Source organism: Myotis davidii, unplaced genomic scaffold, assembly GCF_000327345.1.
Source record: "Myotis davidii unplaced genomic scaffold, ASM32734v1 scaffold135, whole genome shotgun sequence".
Lineage (NCBI taxonomy): Eukaryota > Metazoa > Chordata > Mammalia > Chiroptera > Vespertilionidae > Myotis > Myotis davidii.
In genome coordinates, this window is record NW_006289813.1 from 2977116 (window position 1) to 2997534 (window position 20419).

General features: G+C 35.0%; 1 protein-coding gene across 14 annotated transcripts in view; it reads right to left on the bottom strand.

The window, feature by feature from the left end:
• The window catches only part of ERBB2IP (erbb2 interacting protein), a 108273-nt gene that overhangs the window by 39896 nt on the left and 47958 nt on the right, over nucleotides 1-20419 (bottom strand). For 12 of the 14 annotated variants that reach the window (XM_006762410.2, XM_006762409.2, XM_015563053.1 and 9 more), the window contains 10 exons: nucleotides 18733-18811; nucleotides 17055-17144; nucleotides 13289-13345; nucleotides 9866-9929; nucleotides 6825-6899; nucleotides 6032-6176; nucleotides 4828-4900; nucleotides 4392-4521; nucleotides 3920-4035; nucleotides 1447-1516 (listed from right to left, as the gene is read on the bottom strand). In XM_006762410.2, coding sequence (XP_006762473.1) covers nucleotides 1447-1516; nucleotides 3920-4035; nucleotides 4392-4521; nucleotides 4828-4900; nucleotides 6032-6176; nucleotides 6825-6899; nucleotides 9866-9929; nucleotides 13289-13345; nucleotides 17055-17144; nucleotides 18733-18811 — 899 coding nt within the window. Of the gene's footprint in view, nucleotides 1-1446; nucleotides 1517-3919; nucleotides 4036-4391; nucleotides 4522-4827; nucleotides 4901-5113; nucleotides 5165-6031; nucleotides 6177-6824; nucleotides 6900-9865; nucleotides 9930-13288; nucleotides 13346-17054; nucleotides 17145-17893; nucleotides 18057-18732; nucleotides 18812-20419 lie in introns of those variants that run through there. The other 2 variants (XM_015563054.1, XM_015563055.1) reach the window with 2 other exon arrangements.

Consider the following 20419-nt stretch of genomic DNA (forward strand, 5'->3'; position numbering starts at 1 on the left):
TTCTCCCCCATACTTTGTTCTTTTATAGTAAAACATCTGGGTCACACTGTTAGGGAGGTTTTATAGCTCTGTAAATATGTTTTACTATTTACTACTTTACTATTTTATCAAGGTGAGAAAAACACAAGACCCTCATCACCATAATTTTTGTATTAAAGTAATTAACAAGTGGAAGCAAGAATAGAACAATGCAAATATGAAGAAACTATATTAGATACTAGATAATTTCACTAAAGTGAGTCACCTGGCATAATCTGCTAGTAATAATTTATCCACCACAGTGTTATTTTACCAACAGTCTAAGAGTCTCCAAGATTGGGAGTTATGTCAATGAAACCAGCTGCAAAATTTCAAGTCAGGTTCAAATGTAAGTAATTCAATTAAGAAAGATCAGTGAGTCAAGAGCTCCAAATATATGGACACACTTGTGTTCAAGCTCTAATAAAAACAAAGATATCGCCATTTTAATATCTCCTTTCCTAATTTGCAGAACAAGTAAATACTACAGTTCGATTCATAAATGTGGATCAACATCAACTTAAGACTTTTAGGGTTTTAATAAGAGGTAGGTGGAAAGGGATCCTCAGTTAAGAAGTTTGGAGAATCCTGATACACAGACAAGTGGATTTCTTTACTGTAATACACAACAGGGTTGTTAATATACTCCAAAAGAGAGACATAATATTGTCCCTGAAGCAAATGTCATTACTGAACTTATAAACACCTCATGAGATCAGTGTATCTAAACCTCAGGAAAATACAGCTTTAGATAAATTATTATAAGGCATTGCTGAAAGTGAAATACTAAGCTTTATTTTATGAGAAAAATCAGCAAATAGTATATTCAACCCTCATACTCTTCTAATGCCCATCAAGATTTTTCTTTAGCTCTGAAACGTTACACAGATATTTGTTTGTCTCCCATGAGAATGTAAACTCAATAAGGACGTAAGAAGAGTCTACTTGCTTCACCAATATATCTCCTGCTCCCAGAATAGTTCGTGGTCTGCTGTAAGCTTTCAATAAATGTTTGCCAAACAAAGAAAAGCCCAAGATACAACTCTTAATCCCTTAGAAACACTTCCTTAAGGTATGTGAAAGTGCTTAATTAGAAGTATAATTTAAATTATCAAATTTTTACAGATATATGCCATAGAGAATTACTATAAAAACTAAAAAGTTAGGGAGTGTTGTGTCTGACCTCCTAACTTAATATATTTTTTTTATAGATCAGACAAGTCCAACAGAATTTACTATTTAAAAATCTACATATATTTCACTAAAGTTATCTGCATCTACATATTTTCTAAGGTTTTCTTTAATGTGTAATATGTTTTTACGTGTATTCACCAGTATAACTGCTCTCAAATAATACTATGTAAATTAGAGTACATAACTGTTTACAACAATTGAAACTTCAGTAATTTACAAAATCAGAATGCTCACCTGATTATCTGAGAGCCACATTGCAGTCAACTGCTGTAGCTTTGTAAAGCTAAAGGGCAAATTCTTTAACCTATGGGAAAATATACAAACAAAAATTAAAATTTAACATGAGAAATGTTAAAATGAAAATAACTCGGTCTTCTAAAAAATGTTATGTTACTGCATATGAAAATAGGAGAAAAGTAGCTAATTCACGAAAAAAAAAAACAGCATAGGTCTTTGAATGGGACATAAAACAAAATATTATTCAGTTTTATAGGAATCAGTTTTTAAGATACAATTCTTCAATTGAATCAATTTGGTTGGGGGGGGGGATGGATAATCCAATAACCTCAAAAAATTATCCAGTAAGAAATAATATTAACAATCCCCACCTTAATGAAAAGACAAGAACACATTAAGCAATGTCTCATAAAACTGCTTTGGATGTTTTCTTTGTATTTAGAGAACAAACTCTGTTATAAGAAGCATTCACAGTGACAGCTTGTTATAGAAACTGCACTGACCTATATTTCATTGTAAGCCAGCACTTTCATATTCAAGAGGACTGTTTTAAAATTATAACAGGTAAAAACAAAGTAATATAAAACTCATTAGAATGCTAAATTAGGATAGAATCCTATTTAAAATAGAATGTCTACTTAAACCTTCTGTCTTACACTTATCTACTCTTTTGTACCCATCTTCCAAGGCAATTTGTTGGAACTTAGGGCCCTAGTTTTAGGGTCCAATGTATGGGTTAAAAGAAGGATTTAATTTCTTTTTTTTAAGGCAGTGGTTATTCTTTAAAAAAATAGAAGTCAGAATATCCTATCTAGTTAGAAAACTGGGTTTTCACTAAAGGTCATTCAATCTGAGTCTTAATTTTCTCCTCTACAAAATGGGAATACCTCTTATACTATTTCATAGGATTGTTTTGAATACTTTATAAGAAACTATGAAAGCAAAATGTAAAAATGCTCTAGGAACACTTTTTTATCATTACAGAAGTTCCCATTTCCACAGAGGGTAAGTTCTACCCCCACCCCCGCACCCAGAGAATGCCTGAAACCAAGGATAGTACCAAACCCTATATTTACTTCCTCCCCGCTGCCCACCCCAATACATACATAGCTTTCCCTTTAAAGAAAGCACTTTATAGCTTCTTTTTGGCATATCCAAATTGCCAGCCTCATTATTCTTGTGCTTTGGGGCCATTATTAAATAAAATAAGGGTTACACAAGCACTGTGATACGGTGAGAGTTGATTATGATAACAAGAGGCTACTAAGTGATCAACAACAGGGCAAGTAGCTTATATAGTGAAGATATGCTGGACAAATGGATGATTCATGCTGAGAGTGAGACAGCTTGAGATTTCATCATGATACTCAGAACAGAACACAATTTAAAACTTATAAATTGCTTATTTCTGGCACTTTTTCATTAAATATTTCGAACCACAATTGACTGCAGGTAACTGAAACTGCAAAAAGTGAAATCATGGATAAGGGGGGACTACTGTATTTTATCTTTACCTCTGGAAAAATTATTGTTCTTACCTTAAACTTTGTTATAATTTAGCAGCCCTAGTGATCTATCTGCTCTACACCTTGGCTATATCGTCCAAGCTATATGATGGGTGTCTAATCACACCTTCGCAGAGAAAAATACAAAAAGCAGATTACATTAAAAGCTGCTTTGATCAACAGCAGTATTAAGGTGAAGATCTGACTTTAGGAATAAAAAAGGTTGCTATAAAGGAGAGAATAAAGGTTGCATAACTAAAGTCGACACAAAATGAACCATGAAGCTCAGCTGGTATGGATTAGCAGTTGAGACTGTGACAAATAACAACAGTATAATTAAAATCAGGTAAAATTACATCATTATTTCAGATAAAAATTCTATTTAAAAATGAGTATAGCCAAAACCGGTTTGGCTCAGTGGATAGAGCGTTGGCCTGCGGACTAAAAGGTCCCAGGTTTGATTCCGGTCAAGGGCATGTACCTTGGTTGCGGGCACATCCCCAGTAGGAGATGTGTAGGAGGCAGCTGATCCGATGTTTCTCTCTCATCGATGTTTCTAACTCTCTATCTCTCTCCCTTCCTCTCTGTAAAATACCAATAAAATATATTTAAAAAAATAAAAATGAGTATATATAAAAAGAACATGTATTAGATTTCCTATCATATATATAGTGAAACTTTAAAAAAATATATATTTTATTGATTTTTAACAGAGAAGAAGGGAGAGGGATAGAGAGTTAGGAACATCGATGGGAGAGAAACATCGATCAGTCGCCTCCTGCACACCTCCCAATGGGGATGTGCGCGCAACCATGGTACATGCCCTTGATCAGAATCGAACCTGGGACCCCTTCAGTCCGCAGGCCGACACTCTATCCACTGAGAGAAACTGGTTAGGGCATGAAACTTTAATTTTATCTGATCAATGTCTTCTATAAACAAACCAATAAATACATATTACAAACCTATTGTCACTTAAATTAATGACTTTTAATTTTTGCATATCACCCATTTCCTCTGGAAGTGTCTCAAGTTTATTGGAATGGAGAAACAGCACAGTTATATTTTTCCAGTTGCCAATCTGAAAGAAACATAAAACTGGAGATCAGAAATTTGGCTTTCTGCTAAACAGACATAAGTAAAATATTTTCAAACGTTATGAAAAATACTCTTCTCATTTATAAAAGTAAATTATATTTTCCCTTTATTTTACATTTCCCCTTTATTAATTATATTATTAATATATTTATGTTATATTAATAATTATTAATTTTCATGTATGAAGAAAAGTATCTCTGGTATCTCTTGTAAATCAATGTAGCTAAAAAAGTAACTTAGTTACATAATTATTTCTGAAAGAAAATAAAACCATTCTAGATACCTATAATAAATAATTAGAAAAAAATGACAATTGAAAAGAAATTTAAAATACAGTACCTCCGGGGGTAACTGTTGTAAGTAGTTATGATCTGCAGCAAAGGTTCTTATATTAGTAAGCTGCCCAATAGATGAAGGTAAAGCTTCGACTTCATTGAAGCTACAATCCAGTTCTTCTATTGATACTAACCTTTAATTAAGAAAGAAAACATGCATTAAAAAATATTTCTTATATATAATCCAAAACTTAAGAACCTAGGAACTTTTGAACTTGACTTTAATGAAACTAGCAAAACTCTGTCTCCACTAAGATAAACTTCACCAATAAAAAATCGATTTATCTTTATTATAAATATACCCAACCTGCAATCAGTTGCTTTTTTGAATGTTTATGAAATCTCCTTTAGATGCTATTTATGCAATTATCTGAAAATATATATGGCATGCTGAATTGAAAGTAAAGTCTTCTAGTTTTATTAATTCACAAAAATCTTACCCTCCAATAGAGTCTGGTAGATACATTAATTGATTTTCATCTATTTTAAGAGTTGTTACATTCTTCAATGAACCTATTGAGGGAAGAAATAATACACAATTTTCCAGCTTGAACTATAAGCAAGTCAACCAACAGTCAATGTGAGCACAAACGACATTTGACATTAATCATAAAAAATTTTCTTAATCACCCTGGCGATACTACACAAACACCTTCATTCTATTCCCTTACCATGTATTTTCAATTTTTACCTACATATTACCTCTTAACATTAGCGTACATTTACCTATTAACCCCCTCTGAAATGTAAGCATCATTTGAGTAGGGACTTTTTGTTTGCTTTGTTCACGGTTATAGTCCTCCTCCTTAAAACAATGCCATGCACAGTAAAAACATGTAATACAAACTTGTGTTATTAATGAATTAAAGAAATGGTAGTATGAAGGTAGCTTTCATAGGTGTGTAACAAACTATTCTATGTATAACAAATACTAAAAAGCAAGAAAATGGAGCTTAATTTAAAATAAATTCTGAATAAATTATGGAATTTAAAAAATGTAACCTGAGCTAAAAAAGACTATGTAGCTCAATTGAAAAACACATAAAAATATTTTTTAGTTTTATATTTAAACATGAGAAAGAAGCCAAGATTTAACTTTTTGATTCTTTAATCAAAATAATTTAATTCCCTTGATGCATTATCAGACAAGCAACTAGACGAATTAATAGACTCATAAAATTTGCGAAACTGGTCTCTTGGGGCTGTGAGTCTAAAATGAAGACTGAAAAAAAGTTATAAGGTTTCCCTTGATGCATTATCAGACAAGCAACTAGACGAATTAATAGACTCATAAAATTTGCGAAACTGGTCTCTTGGGGCTGTGAGTCTAAAATGAAGACTGAAAAAAAAAAAGTTATAAGGTTAAGGGCTACGACCAAGAATTCAACCAAGTTTAGATCAATTAACCTCTTTTTAAAAAAAACAATAAATTTTATTACAGTAATAAAAATGACATTTCCTTAAATAAAAATGCAGTAACATCAACAAAGGAGTAAATTAGGAAAAATTATTAGTAAATTAGGAAAAATTCAAGTAAGATTTGTGACTTCAGCAGTACAGTAAAACTACCTCAACAATGGCAAAAACTTAATTCCTCAGATTTTACATTACTAAAAATTACATGAACTAGAAAGCAATACAAACCAATAGTTTCAGGCAGTTGTTGAAGTGCATTGCTTGATAATAGGAGATCTTGAAGGTTTTCACATGCTGAAATTCCTTCTTCAATCATTTCAATATTATTTTTAGAAACATCCAAATATGTGAGTTGTTTCAAACTACCAATAAACTGTAAGTAAAAAAAAAGAAGATCGAATGACTATCAACAAACAGTAAATGATCTGTAAAACGTTTAGATAATGGACCTAATATCAAGTTATACGTTATAATTAAATCTTTTATATGAAAGAGGAAACTCATAATTTTTTAAAAAGTACCATTAGTTATGTATTCTGTAATAAAGCTAAGAGCTTCTACTAATTTTAGCCCCGCAGAGTGACAATGAGATATACTTTTCTTGGGAACTCAGCTGTCCATCATTGGCAAGGGAGATAACACACACAGGGATTCTTATTCTTTAGGTATGGGAATGAACAAAATGTCAGTTGATAAAACAGAAACTACATGGAAAATACTCTACTTGAACAATTCCATGGGCAAACTGAATTAGGTTACAAAGTCAATGGCAACCACTGGGAAGGACACGCTGCATAGTATTAAAAAAAGACTATTTTACAAAAGTTTATTGTGAAAATTTTCTGATTTTAGTTAATTACGTGTTAACAATAAAAAATTCTTTATAACTATTTAATACTATTAAGGATTAAATAGCCATCTATATTTTCACCAAGTAAAAATGATTTGAAAATATACAATTAATAAAACTGTAAAGGATACAGAGCAGTAAGAAAAGTCATTTAAAATTTGATATACATACCCCTGGAATAAATGTCAGTCTATTCCCATCCATCCAAAATTCTTTCAATCCACTTAGTTGCTCAAGTACTTCAGGCTGTTTGGAGTTAGAAGGAAGAGGAGGGAATCCAATTATTTACTTGAATTTTTATTGGGGGGGGGGAGCCCCTAGAAATGTCTAATGACAACTTTTAGTTTAAAACAAAAAACTGAGGAGGAAATAAAGCAGAGCCGAGAGTCAAGCCTTTTTACTATATTACAACTACAGGAGAACACAAAGATAGACAATCCCTAACAGCAGACTGAATAACATTCATGGAAGCTTTTGATTATATAATAGATATATTTATACAATAAAGAAATAAAAATAAGTGCCACTGCTTTCAAGAGTATAATAAAAAGCTTCTCTCAATCATTACCTGTAAAAACATGAAGGCTGTTAAGAAAAAGAGGAAAGAAAAAAAGAAATAGGGCAACATACATCTTAAATGTCCAATAAGGGAAAGGTAAGTGAACCACGGCATAATCACATGATAAGCGCATTCTGTTATTTTATTAGTAGAGGCCCGATGCACAAATCGTGCAAGAGTAGGCCTTCCTTCCCTCGGCTGCCAGCACCCGGGCTTCCCTCGCAGCCCCGGCTTCATCCAGAAGGACATCCGATCTAATTAGCATATTATACTTTTATTATAGATTACTATTATATTATAGATTACTATTTTTTAATCCTTACCCAAGGATATGCTTTTACTTATTTTTAGAGAGAGAGGAAGGGAGAGAGAACATCTATTGGTTGCCTCCCGTATGTGGCCCAACCAGGGATCAAACACACAACCTAGGTATGTGCCTTGACTGGGAATCAAACCCACAACCTTTTGGTGTACGGACGACACTCTAACCAACTGAATGGCCCAGTTATTTTAAACTCCCAGCAAATACATGGTGGAAGATAGTTTATAATATAATGTTGAGGACCCAAAAGATCAATCAAAGAGTTGTAGTGGTCCTTGGTATTCAAGCAAAATTTGACGGTGGGCATTCACCCTTGGAAGCTCTTCTGAATTCATCCTTCAAAGATATTTGTCACCCCACAAACCTGTGTCCAATCAATGATACTGTGATGGCATCAAGTACCAACATATCTAATCACCATAATAACATGAGTAATAAATAAAAGGCATATTATTCCGATTTACTTTTTTCTTACCAATATAAATATTGGTAAGAATTCTAGGTACAACATGGATATTTTAAAATTCCCGTTTGAGCTTTACCTGTTATCATTCTAATAGTATGTTTTTTTAAAAGTACTAGAGGCCTGGTGCATGAAATTTGTGCATGGGGGGTAGGGGTGGGGGGGTGCCTCAGCCTGGGCTGTACCCTCTCCAATCTGGATCACTCTTACAATCCGGAACCACTGGCTCGTAACCACTCACCTGCCTGCTTGTTTGATGCCCCTAACTGCTCCCCTGTGGGCCTGATCCCCCTGTCTATCTGCTCTCCCCTCCTGGCCTGATCCCCCTGCCTAACTGCTCTCCCCTGCTGGCCTGATCCCCCTAACTGCCTATCCTGCTCTCCCTTCCGCTCCGCATCCTTCAGGCCCCCGGCACAGATGTGCTGAGTGTTCTCTGCTGCAGCCCCGCCCCGTCCTGATTGGTAGTTACGTGATGGCGTCCCGGACAATTTGCACATTCCTCTATTATTAGTGTGTGTATGTGTGTGTGTGTGTGTGTGTGTGTGTGTGTGTATTGTTGGAAGACCAAAATGATACAAACATTAATGATTTAAAAAATATATATTTCTTTATTGATTTAAGAGAGGAAGGGAGAGGGAGGAAGAGATAGAAACATTAATGATGAGAGGGAATCATTGATTGGCTGCCTTCTACCTGGCCCCTACTGGGGATCAAGCCTGCAACCCAGGCATGTGCCCTTGGCCGGAATCAAACCTGGGACCCTTCAGTCTGCAGGCCAACACTCTATCCACTGAGCTAAACTGGCTAGGGTGAAAAATTAATGATTTCTGAATGCTGCTCCAATTCATAAAATAAACAATAATTAAGAATTTTCAAACAGTTAATATAGAAATAGATTAAAACATATAAAACATACGTTGAGAGAGTACAATAGTTAATTTGGAAAGCACAGGATATGTATTTTTTCACAAGCAGTAAAGTCTTCCAAAACACACAGTAAAGCCAATCATAAATCACCTTCAATTAAAATATAAGAATATGAAAAAAAATAAAAAAATATATAAGAATATGAAAGAGTCATTAAAATAAAATGAGGTATCCAAAACCTGAGAAGCTGAGTGTATTTAGTGAGCAAATGTACAAAACAACACCCACAGGGCAATCATGCAGCTGGCAGTGCTGCAGAATTCTTGTTCTCAACACTATCGTTTCAAATCTACCACAATTTAAAAAAAAATAAATTTGCATACATAATGTAAACATTTTTAATAACTTCTTCAAAAAATATATCTGGCAAATTTGAGTTCTCTTGAAAAAATGACAAAAGCTAAAAAACTGCTTACATATTCCTTTCCTTTTTCTTTCAGTATCATAGTACACTTACCATACAAAGCAAAAACATAATCCAGAGATCTCACTACCAATTCTACCATAACAGTTGTTTCACTCAATATTTCCCCTTTAGCTGTTAAGTACAATTTATTCAGTTTTAGCACTGAATAAATTCCTAAGCAATACCCCTGAGAGTTATTTTTGACCAGAAGTAGCACTTTTGCCTCATGCTTTCTAGTCTGGTGAAACTTTGTTTTTCCCTTACAATCTCTCAAACTTTCTACTCCCTATGCCTAAAAACTTTTGGTTACCTTTATACATGGGTTTCTCATTAATTTTACTTTTTATCCTCTCTCCTGTCAAATGTTTCTATCTGGTTAATTTTCCCTGTTAAGAACTTTCATATCTTGTCTCTCAAAATTGTGTGTTATCTTTACCCAATTTCATACTTGAAAAATGCAGAGAATACATTAATTTTCACATTTTGTTCTTGATGAAATATAAGACTACGGACAGTAAGATTGTTGAGAACTTACCACTTCTGTGAATTCATTACTTCCCAAATCCAATCTTTCCAGCTGGGTCAGTCTATTCATGGTTCTGTGCACAATGGATTAATAAAGAATTAAGTATACAAAAATATCAATTACATGGTAGCTTTCAAATGAACAGTATAAAACATTCTTATGTAATCTCTACTGATGTATAGGTTTTCATATGTTGAATAATTTTCTAAGAAAAAAAAAGTACAGTTACGTCTCACTTAATGACGGGCATATGTTCTGAGAAATGTTAGGTGATTTGGTCACTGTTTGAACATCACAGAGTATTCCTACACAAATCTAGATAGTTACGCCTACTACACTTATAGGCTATACAGTACAGCCTAGTGCTCCTAGGCTACAGCCTATACAACATGTTACTGTACTGAATACTGTAGGTAGCTGGAGCACAATGGTATTTCTAAACATAGAAAAGTTACAGTAAAAATTCAGTATGAAAGATAATGTGCAAGTGCAATTCTATCATGTCTGGAAATTTAACATATTTGAAACAGTAAGTAAAATAAACTAACAAATGTTTCTCTGGCTTTTTAGTGAAAAAATATATAACACGTATCCTAATTGTAATGTCACTGTGTTATAGACCTAACATTCGAGAAAGCTAATTTTCCCCAATGCCTCTGTTTCAAATATGCCATTCTATCAATTCTAATTTAATTCATTTCACAAAACCAATTTTTCTCAAAGCTGCTTTATTCAACTTAGATTTACTGAAGTCTGTTTGTTTTCAGGTACCATGAGGTACTACAATTCACTTCCCTACTCTTATCTGTCTTTGTCCCAGGAAACCTATAAGGCTGTTCTAGTTCGCTTCATAACAATGCAAAAGGTATTTACAGGATCTTTCTCAAGAAAGATTACATGCTATGATATTTAATTCCTTGGTCCATAATGCTGTATCAGGTGGACATTTCAGAAAAGTAAAGAGGGGCTGTGACAAAATAACAGAAAATTCACATATATCAATTAATCATATCAACAAGGGAAGGTTACAAAAGAAGGAACAATAAGAGAAGCAATGCATTAGAAAAATTACAAATGACATCCTTAGAAAGTTATTTTAAAACTGATTTAAGAAAATGTGAATGCCACATATATGCACTAAAAAGAGGAAATGTAATGTCAAGTCCTAAAAGCATCCCCACCTGAACTTCTTGTAGCTAGAGCTACTCCTGGCAATTTTGGTTCTACTCCTACACCTCAAAAATCTACCTAAGACACACAATTTCATTTTTATTACATTTTCAAGTCTTTTAAGATCCAGCTTCCCACTTCAAAGAGAAAGTAGAAACAATATCCCTCAAATTTCCTCCTATTTACCTCTAAAATTCTTTTGTATTTAATTCATTTTTATCTTCTCTTCTCCTGCCTCAAAGGAAAAATACACACCATTTGTGTTCGTGGTACATGCCCTCCACTATTAAGATGGTATTAACTTTCCTGAATCTAAAACAGCTTTCCCACTGATTTTTAAAAAAAATATATTTTATTGATTCTTTACAGAGAGAAAGAGAGAGGGATAGAAAGTTAGAAACATTGATGAGAGAGAAACATCGATCAGCTGCCTCCTGCACACTCCCTACTGGTATATGCCCGCAACCAAGTTACATGCCCTTGATTGGAATCGAACCTGGGACCCGAGTCCGCAGGCTGATGCTCTGTCGACTGAGCCAAACTGGTTAGGGCATTTTCCCATTGATCTTTGATTTGAGTTTGTAAAGCTTCAAAGGTTCTAATCACAAGTCTTAAAAACAAAACAAAACAGAAATTATATAAACAAATCTGAAGCTAAGGCGTTAAAATTCACTGAGTTAAAATCAGTGAATTCCTTATGATCAGATAGATCATATTAACTGTAGGCTATTTCAGTAAATAAATTACATTTTGATTATTCAAACCTCTTAGAAAAAAGTCAAGTTTTGAATTAAGGAGACAATGACAAAAACCAAATATGTAACGTATTTAAACCTTAGTCTAATTCCCACATTAACTTATACTCACCACTTTAATTCACACTTAATTTATAATCACAACTATCACTATAAAATGCCATTCATTCATTCTTTTCTTTTTCTTAATATATTTTATTGATTTTTTACAGAGAGGAAAGGAGAGAGATAAGAGAGTCAGAAACATCGATGAGAGAGAAACATCGATCAGCTGCCTCCTGCACATCTCCTAATGGGGATGTGCCTGCAACCCAGGTACATGCCTTTGACCAGAATCGAACCCGGGACCCTTCAGTCCGCAGGCCAACGCTCTATCCACTGAGTCAAACCGGTTTCAGCTGCCATTCATTCTTGCACTGAACAATTACTGAACTAATACATAATGTCTTTTATGAATTAAAACTAGATATGCTATTTGCCCTCAAAGATTATAGTCGTGGGGGGTAGGGGAAGGAGGAAGATATAAGTACATGAGTGCAAGATTATGTATTTACATATGCTGGTCAGGTAAGAAGGGAGTGAAATGTATAAGAAAAAAATGGGACTACTGTGGTAAATGTCATAACAATTAAGTAAACATGGTGCCCAGAGTCGAGTAAACAGAACAACTAACTCCTGAGGAACTAGAGATACTTCTCTGAAGAGGTGATAATTAACTTTTGACAAACTGTAGCAGGAGTCAACAAAATTTTCTAAAAAGGGGCAGATAGTAAATACTTTAATCTTTACATGTAATTTCTGTCACAACTATTCCACACTACCACTGCAGAGCAAAAGCAGCCAGAAGCAATATGAAAATGAATGAATGTGGTTCCAATGAACTTTATTTACAAAAATAAGCAGTGGGCCAGATTTAACCACAGACTATAGTTTGCCAATGCCTAAACTGTAAAAAAATGTAGCAATGAATTCAGAGTGTTTTACAACATTTCTACAACAAATGAACAGACTACAGAGTGTATTCTGAATTTGTAGATCTGTTTATCTTATTTGCTCTTGGAATGCCATCTCTTTTTGATGTTCGCTTACCAGTAGAGGGCCCTCCACCCCATTTCTCATTTACAATAGACTGAAAAACAGGCTCTTAGAACTATAGTTATCAAACTTCACATGAAGACCCTTTGAATTTCTCTAGTGAGTACCATGTAAGAGTTCTGGTATATGAATTGGGACTTTTATTTAGGGCTCAAGCGGGTTTTACATACTTATTGCTTTGACTTCTGTCACAAGACTGTGTTCCAGAGACTATGAAATCACTATTAAATGCCAAATGCAGATGCACAGATTTATACATTGACCACAACTAATATAAATATGACCACAAATGCCAGTTTTTTTAAAATAATTTGCACTTGTATTTCAGATATTAAAAAGTTAATATTTCTCTAAGGACCTAAGAATTAAAAATTCTAAATTAAATTTTAGAAAGCACAGCACCTGTACTTACTTTGGCAACATTTTCAATTGGTTTTCTCTAAGTTCTAGTATCTGGAGTTTAGTTAATCTGCAAAACAAAGAAAACAAATCAAGCATCTATGACAAAGACAAAGAATTAACAAGCTAATATCATGCTCTGAAGTTTTAAAGCAATCAGTATTTATTATGTAATTACAATATGCAGAATACTGTATTAAAAATTACATAGGAAAACAAAGTAATACAAAGGAAGAAAAGACTATTTCTGCTCCTCAGAATTATTGGAGGGGGTAGGGGAGTAAATACTTCCAGACATATTCACAGTACAAAGTGACTGTTCCTAAATATCAAACCTAGAGCACTTCATGCCTGTGAAAATACCTCCCAAAATTATTAACTATCTCTGAATAATAATTTAACTCCAGAGTTTGGCTCTGAGAGAAAACCATAAGGGAACACAAGAAGACATGGAAAAGGAGATATCCTCCTGCACTACTAAGATGCTTTTTCCAATAAATTTAGAGGAAAAATGAGCAGATTAGGTGGTACAGAGTTGCTAATTAATGCTACAATAGCAATGACATTACACACTATATAAATGTATCAAATCAATATGTTGTATACCTTAAACTTCCACAGTGTTATGTGTCAAATATATTTCAATAAAAATAAAAAGTGGTCCAAATGCCAGATACAGAATAGGAATTCAACAAGCATAAAACCTTTATCTGTGTGTGTATGTATAGATGCATATACAGATATGTTTATGTATATGAATATATGGAGCATGACAATGTAGTCATTGGGCTGCAATACTACCCAGAATTGTTTTTTTCTGTATTGTAATACTAGAAGCCTGGTGCATGACATTCGTGCACTGGAGGGGAGAGGGTCCCTCAGCCTGGCCTGCACCCTCTTGCAGTCCGGAACCCTGCGGGGGATGTCCATTGAGGGGTCCTTAGCGGAGGCAAGAGAGGCTCCTGCCACTGCCACTGTGCTCGCCAGCCGTGAGCCCAGCTTCTGGCTGAGCGGCACTCCCCATGTGGGAATGCACTACCAGGGAACAGCTCCTGCGTTGAGCGTCTGTCCCCTGGTGGTCAGTGTGCATCATAGTGACCAGTCGTTCTGCTCTTTGGTCGATTTGCATATTAGCCTTTTCTCATCTACACTAATAAGAGAGGAATATGCAAATTGCCCAGGACGCTGTCATGTAAGGACCCTTCAGCAGGCTGCATCCCTGCCCCCTGCTCAGGCAGCTGTGAGGCCCAGGGTAGGTGGGATAGAATATGATAGGAGGGGATAAGAAAGGAGAGGGAGAGGAAGGCAGGCCTGCATGCAAACAGGCCGAGAGGAGAAACAGAAATACAGAAAGGGAACAAGAAAAAGACGCAGGAATGGAAATGGGAAGGAAAGGCAGGGCTGCACACGGGAAGGGATGGTGACCATGGGGGGCAGAGCAACTGCGCCCAGCGAAGGGTGGGGCACAGGAGGCGCAGAGTGGGGAGCCCTGCCCAGATGCAGGAGGAGGGTGGTGGCCCCCTGGTGCAGGTCATTGGGACAGAGGGGTGGACGGTTCGAGGCCTTCTAGGCGGGTCTTGGCCACCTTTGCTGGGCTGGGCGCCCTGTGCTGGGAGGGGAGGCACAGCTTAGCTGGGGTGGAGTCAGACACTAAGGAGGGTACCGCTTTCATCCCCCATAGCTGGACCCCAAAGAGACTGGCCGGGCTTAGGTTGGTGGTGCATTAAGTGTATTTTGTTGACTAGAAGTTGGGGCGGCCTTGGCAGGGAATGGGAGGACGACGGCGGTGGGGAGGCTGTGGAAGGGGGAGTGGCGAAGGCCTGGCTGGGGCTGGGCCCTGGGCTGGGGGTTAATGTCCCGAACGGAAGCCTTAATATCAAAGTGCGCTCAGGTGGGGCTGGAAGCAGGTCCCAGAGAGGAAAGGGGAAGGTTTAAAAGAGAAACTAGTGAACATGGCGGGGAGGGGGGTAATAATAGGGAAGGAGGGAGGTGGGAGGTTCAAAGGGAGGGAGGGAAAGAAAGCAGGAAAAAGAAGAATGTTAAAATAGAATGAGGCCAGGAAAATAGTTAAATAAAAAGAAGAAACAGAATATGACAGTGAGGGGTGTTTAAAAGGAGGAGTTAGTAAGAAAATTAAGTACAAGGTGATTTTTTAAAAATGTAGTTGGACATCCCCTGAGAGCTCCCGGACTGTGAAACAGCACAGGCTTGGCTGAGCTCCCCCGTGCACAAATTTTGTGCACCGGGACTCTAGTATAGGATAATTGACATTATCCTAGCATCAGGTGTACAATGTAATTATTTCATCTTTGTATATATTGTAAAATGGTCACCACAATAAGTTTAGTTAATATTCATCACCATACATAGTCACAAATTCTTTTCTTGTGATGAGAACTTTTAAGATCTACTGTCATGCCCTGCTGGTGTGTTCAGTGGTTAGAAGCATCAGCTTGCAGACCAAACGGTAGCCATCTGGATTCCCAGTTAAAGGCACATACCTGGACTATGGTTCACCCCCTGGTCTGGTTGGGGTGCGTGCAGGAGGCAACCGATCCACTAATTAATGTGTCTCTCTCACATCAATGTTTCTCTCTCTCCCCTTCCCTCCCTCCCTCCCTTCCATTCTCTTAAAAAAAAAAAAATCAAAGGGAAAAATATCCTCAGGTGAGGATTAATAACAACAAAAAAAGATCTACTCTATTTGCAATTTTCAAATATACAATACAGTAATTATTAAATATAGTCACCACACTGTATATTACATACCATGACTTTTTTGTTAGTTATAATGTGCACAATACTGTATTAAAAATTAACTGAAAGTCTGTACCTTTTTATCACCGTCACCCACACATACCTACAGGAACCACCAATCTGTTATCTATATCTATAAGCTTGGAGGTTTAGGATTTTTTTTAAAGTTTCCACAAGTAAGTGAGATCATATGATATTTTTCTTTAATTTTAGACAAAAAAGATGACTCTAAAATTAACATGTAGTTGGATAGCAGTTTCTCTAGCAATTAATTTAAACATTATAATAATTTGATACATAGTAGTGATTCATCTTTTCTTTTAAAAAAATCACTCAGGGACTATAAAATGTTTAGATATTGGGGGAGGGGGGGAGGAGGAAACAATGTGGTGGAAAACCGAGAAACACATTTTTTTTCTCCAGAATTTTGAGATTCTAGTGGAGAAGACATAAACCATTAATCAGATTTTCAAATATGATAAATGCTAAGAATAAAGCATTACTTATCTCAAATATGAAGAAATAACCCCCAATTAAACTCTATTTTTGCATATTTTATTTTTTTAAATATATTTTTATGGATTTCAGAGACTAAGGGAGAGGGAGAGATAGAAAAATCAATGATGAGAGAGAATCGTTGATTGGTTGCCTCCTACACACCCCATACTGGGGATCGAGCCTGCAACCCAGGAATATGCTCTGACCAGGAATCGAACTGTAGGTTCATAGGTTGATGCTCAACTACTGACCCACACTGGTCAGGCTATTTTTGCATATTTTAAAAAACAATTCAAGTTTCACATTACTTTTCATTTTCAATATTTCACTGCTTATTTGCTAACTTGGAAAAAATAAATTCAAAGTCAAAGTAAGTTCTGAAGAAACTAAAAACCACAATGCTTAAAAATAATTACAAAAGAGCCTATGAAACTGTAATTAACTGTATTATTAAAGCAACTTGTAGTTTTATAAACTTTACAGGAGCTAACAAGACAAGGTTTTAGAAAAGAACTGTAATTTACCTGCCAAAATTAGCTGGCAAGAACTCAAGAAAAGCATCATTCAGATATAACTGAGTTAGGTTTAACAGCTGAGAAAATCCATCGGGAAGCCTATATAAAATATACCAGAATTTAAGTTAAATTCACATACACAATTTCAGTCTCTTATTAAAACCTAAGAATCTGTCTAACCAACACATATTCTTAACAGATAATAGTCACCTCTTTACTTTTACAAGTGAACCTCAAATTGAAATTTGCCTTTTGTAATAACTTACCTGTTTTGATGGTTGTATCTGTATCTCTTTGTTAAAAGGTAGTGAGACAATATTTGTCTTTAAGATAAAATCTGCACAAAATTGTCAGCTATGAATAAGCCACAATACACAGAATTTAAGACATAATTATAACATCTGCAGGCACTCTTAAAATTCTCCTTGGCTAACATCAAACCAAAGGACTAGATAAGGAATTCTAAACCTTGACAGTATTGATGGTTGGGGCTCGATAATTCTTTATTGTGAGGAAGCTGTCATCTGCACTGTTGGGTATTCTGCACTGTTGGATATTTAGTTCTACCCACTAGAAAGCAGGAGAGTGGCACTGCCCAGTACCACAGGCTGTGAAAACCCAAAACGTCTCCAGAATTTACCAAATAAATCTTTAGGGAAAAATCATCCCCATTGGAGAACTACTGGTTTAGATTATTTTCAGTTTCAACATTAGGTCCCCAAATAATCAAATATTGTAGAATTTTATAAAAAGCATAAAAAAGAAATAATATAAAAAGCTCCATGACATTTTAAAGCCCTATAAGAACCTATAAGTATTAGCTTTAACTTGTATTCCCTCTGACTTACAAAAGAAATCACAGATCTAGAACTTGATGCTAGAGCAGTATTTCCAGATGAGGGTAAAACAATCTTTACATGTTTGTCCTGGATTTTATCAAGTACAAAACTTTCTTGCAGTAGACTCATCAGTCTTTGACTCATCTTCCTTCTCTAGTAGGTCACATTCCTCCATTTTCCACAGCAAGTAAAGAAATGGTATTTTTAGAAACACTCATTAAGTACATTACTATACTATGTGAAAGCTGGTTTCAACTTTCTATTTAGCAATCCTAGCACGTTTCATTTCACTCTTCTCCTCTTTTGCTTCACCACTCCATTTTTATAAAATTTAACAGCGCTGGTACCAGGCAAGTGTTCTGTGGTTAGCCATTATATATATATATTACCAAAGAACATATGTGACCTCTGGTATAGGATTTTTCCATTTTTTTGTTGTTTTTCCCTCCTTGACCTTTCAGCTTACTACTTTCAAAAGTCTGAGTGTGCCACACATTTGATTTGCAGGTAAAGAAGTTCTCATCTTGTGCCAGCAACAATGAGCGAGGAGACCTGAATTCTAGTTGCATTTCGGACATTAACTATGTGTAAAACCTGGAGCAAAACACTTGCATTATCTGTTTGGATGTCAAATTTACCTTTGCAAAATATGGGACTAGAAAGATTATTTAAAAGATTCTATTTTAATTTAAAACAAATTTTTTATAGATTTAAGATTAATACTAAAAGTTCATTTCAATATAGAAAGTAATATCCTATTACTATTTCATAGTTGTATATTCAACTATTATTCATATTTTGATAGTAATTTAAAAAAGTAACTTATAATTCAACAGAGAAGAACTTACTTGGAAATAGGGTTTACACTGGCCTCCACAATTGTTAAAACTTTACAATTTTTTATATTTTCTGGAAACTCTTGTATTCCTAAAAAATGAACAAATAATTAATGATCAAATTAAAAGAATCTATTACATGAAACCAGCCTAAACAATTTTTAAGTTCCAGGTAAATTCCCATAGCAGAAAGATTTAAGCATGATTTTCAACCTTTATCAACTTATAGAACACATGAACTAATTACTAAAATTCTGTGGCACACACAAAAATGATGTTTTTTGCTGATCTGACAAAAAATAGGTATAATTTTGATTCACTCACACCAGGTGGCTATTGTTGGGTTGGCTGTTGTCATTTTTTTATTTGACATCCAAGGGAAAAGAGGTCAGTGCTCTTGACTAGTCAGGTATTGCTCGTTTTAAAAATTCTTGTGGCAAACAATTTTAAAATCGCTTATCTAAGCTATTTTTTCTGGTTTCTCTGCCTCATAATTCTTGGCTTTTTATTCAATGTGCCCATACAGGAAGAATTAATAACTACATAGTGTTCAGTTCTTTTATTTCCCCTCCCCACAAGCTTCCTCCATCTACCACTTTGATATGTTTTAATCATCATTCTCATCAGTCTTCTCAAGAAGATAGGCCATTTGAATGCAACAGATAATTGCTTTAACACCAATTGCTATTTGCAAGGGCTTGGGATAGCAGCTTGGCAAACTTTTTGTTGCTTTAAAATGTTAACAATAAACCAAAACTTTATAGAGACAAAAAGGAAAAGCAAATTACTAGTAAGACTCATAAATTAACACTCCAGTTTAATCATAGAATTCTAAAGATAATAAAAACGAATTCTGTAAGAAATAATGATGAATAATATTACCTTGAATTTATATACTTCCTATACACAGACTGGTCCAAAATGTGGTTAGCAGTCCCATGAGGCAGGTAGGGAAATGGTAATATTGATAATATAATATATAGGCTGAGAATTAGATTACTTCCCCAATATAATGGAAACAATAAACTGAGAAGCAATGATTAGAGTCCAAGTCTTATTCCTAGAAAAGTGTTTTAATCACTAAACCACACTACCTGGCCAGTTGAAAAATACTGGACTATGCAAAAGATTAGAAACTAAGAAAATCTAAAAACAAAGATCTTAAAACAATCGCTTTTAAATAAATTCAGCTTGTGGAAACACAGATCAAGTATGCCACAATGTTTCCTGCCTTCTTCCAAGCAGGGCATACAGCTAATGAATATGAAAACAGTATCCAGCATATTGAAATATACTAGAATATTATTAGACTAAACTGATACGAGCACCTAAACTGAGAAAACACAAGAGCTTAAATATAACATTACAACATACTATTTAAGATTTAACATGATTAGATGTTATAATACAGGAAAAATGTAGGGGTAATTCAATTTTCTCACTCAGAACGTAAGGTGAAACTCTCATCCACCTCTAAATCAGTGGTCATCTGAATCCTAAAAATTTAAATAATTTCAAAATCTGGTGAATAATACTTTCATTTACTAACTTTTTTCTTTTTCTTACTATAATACTTGAAATACAGTAGCATTTGTTATGTGCTGGTTTATTATTTATATTGGGCTATACTATTCTATCCCTCACTAATTTTGCGTAGAGCCCTCCTTGTGTTTACCATTTTTTATTAGCAATTATTTCT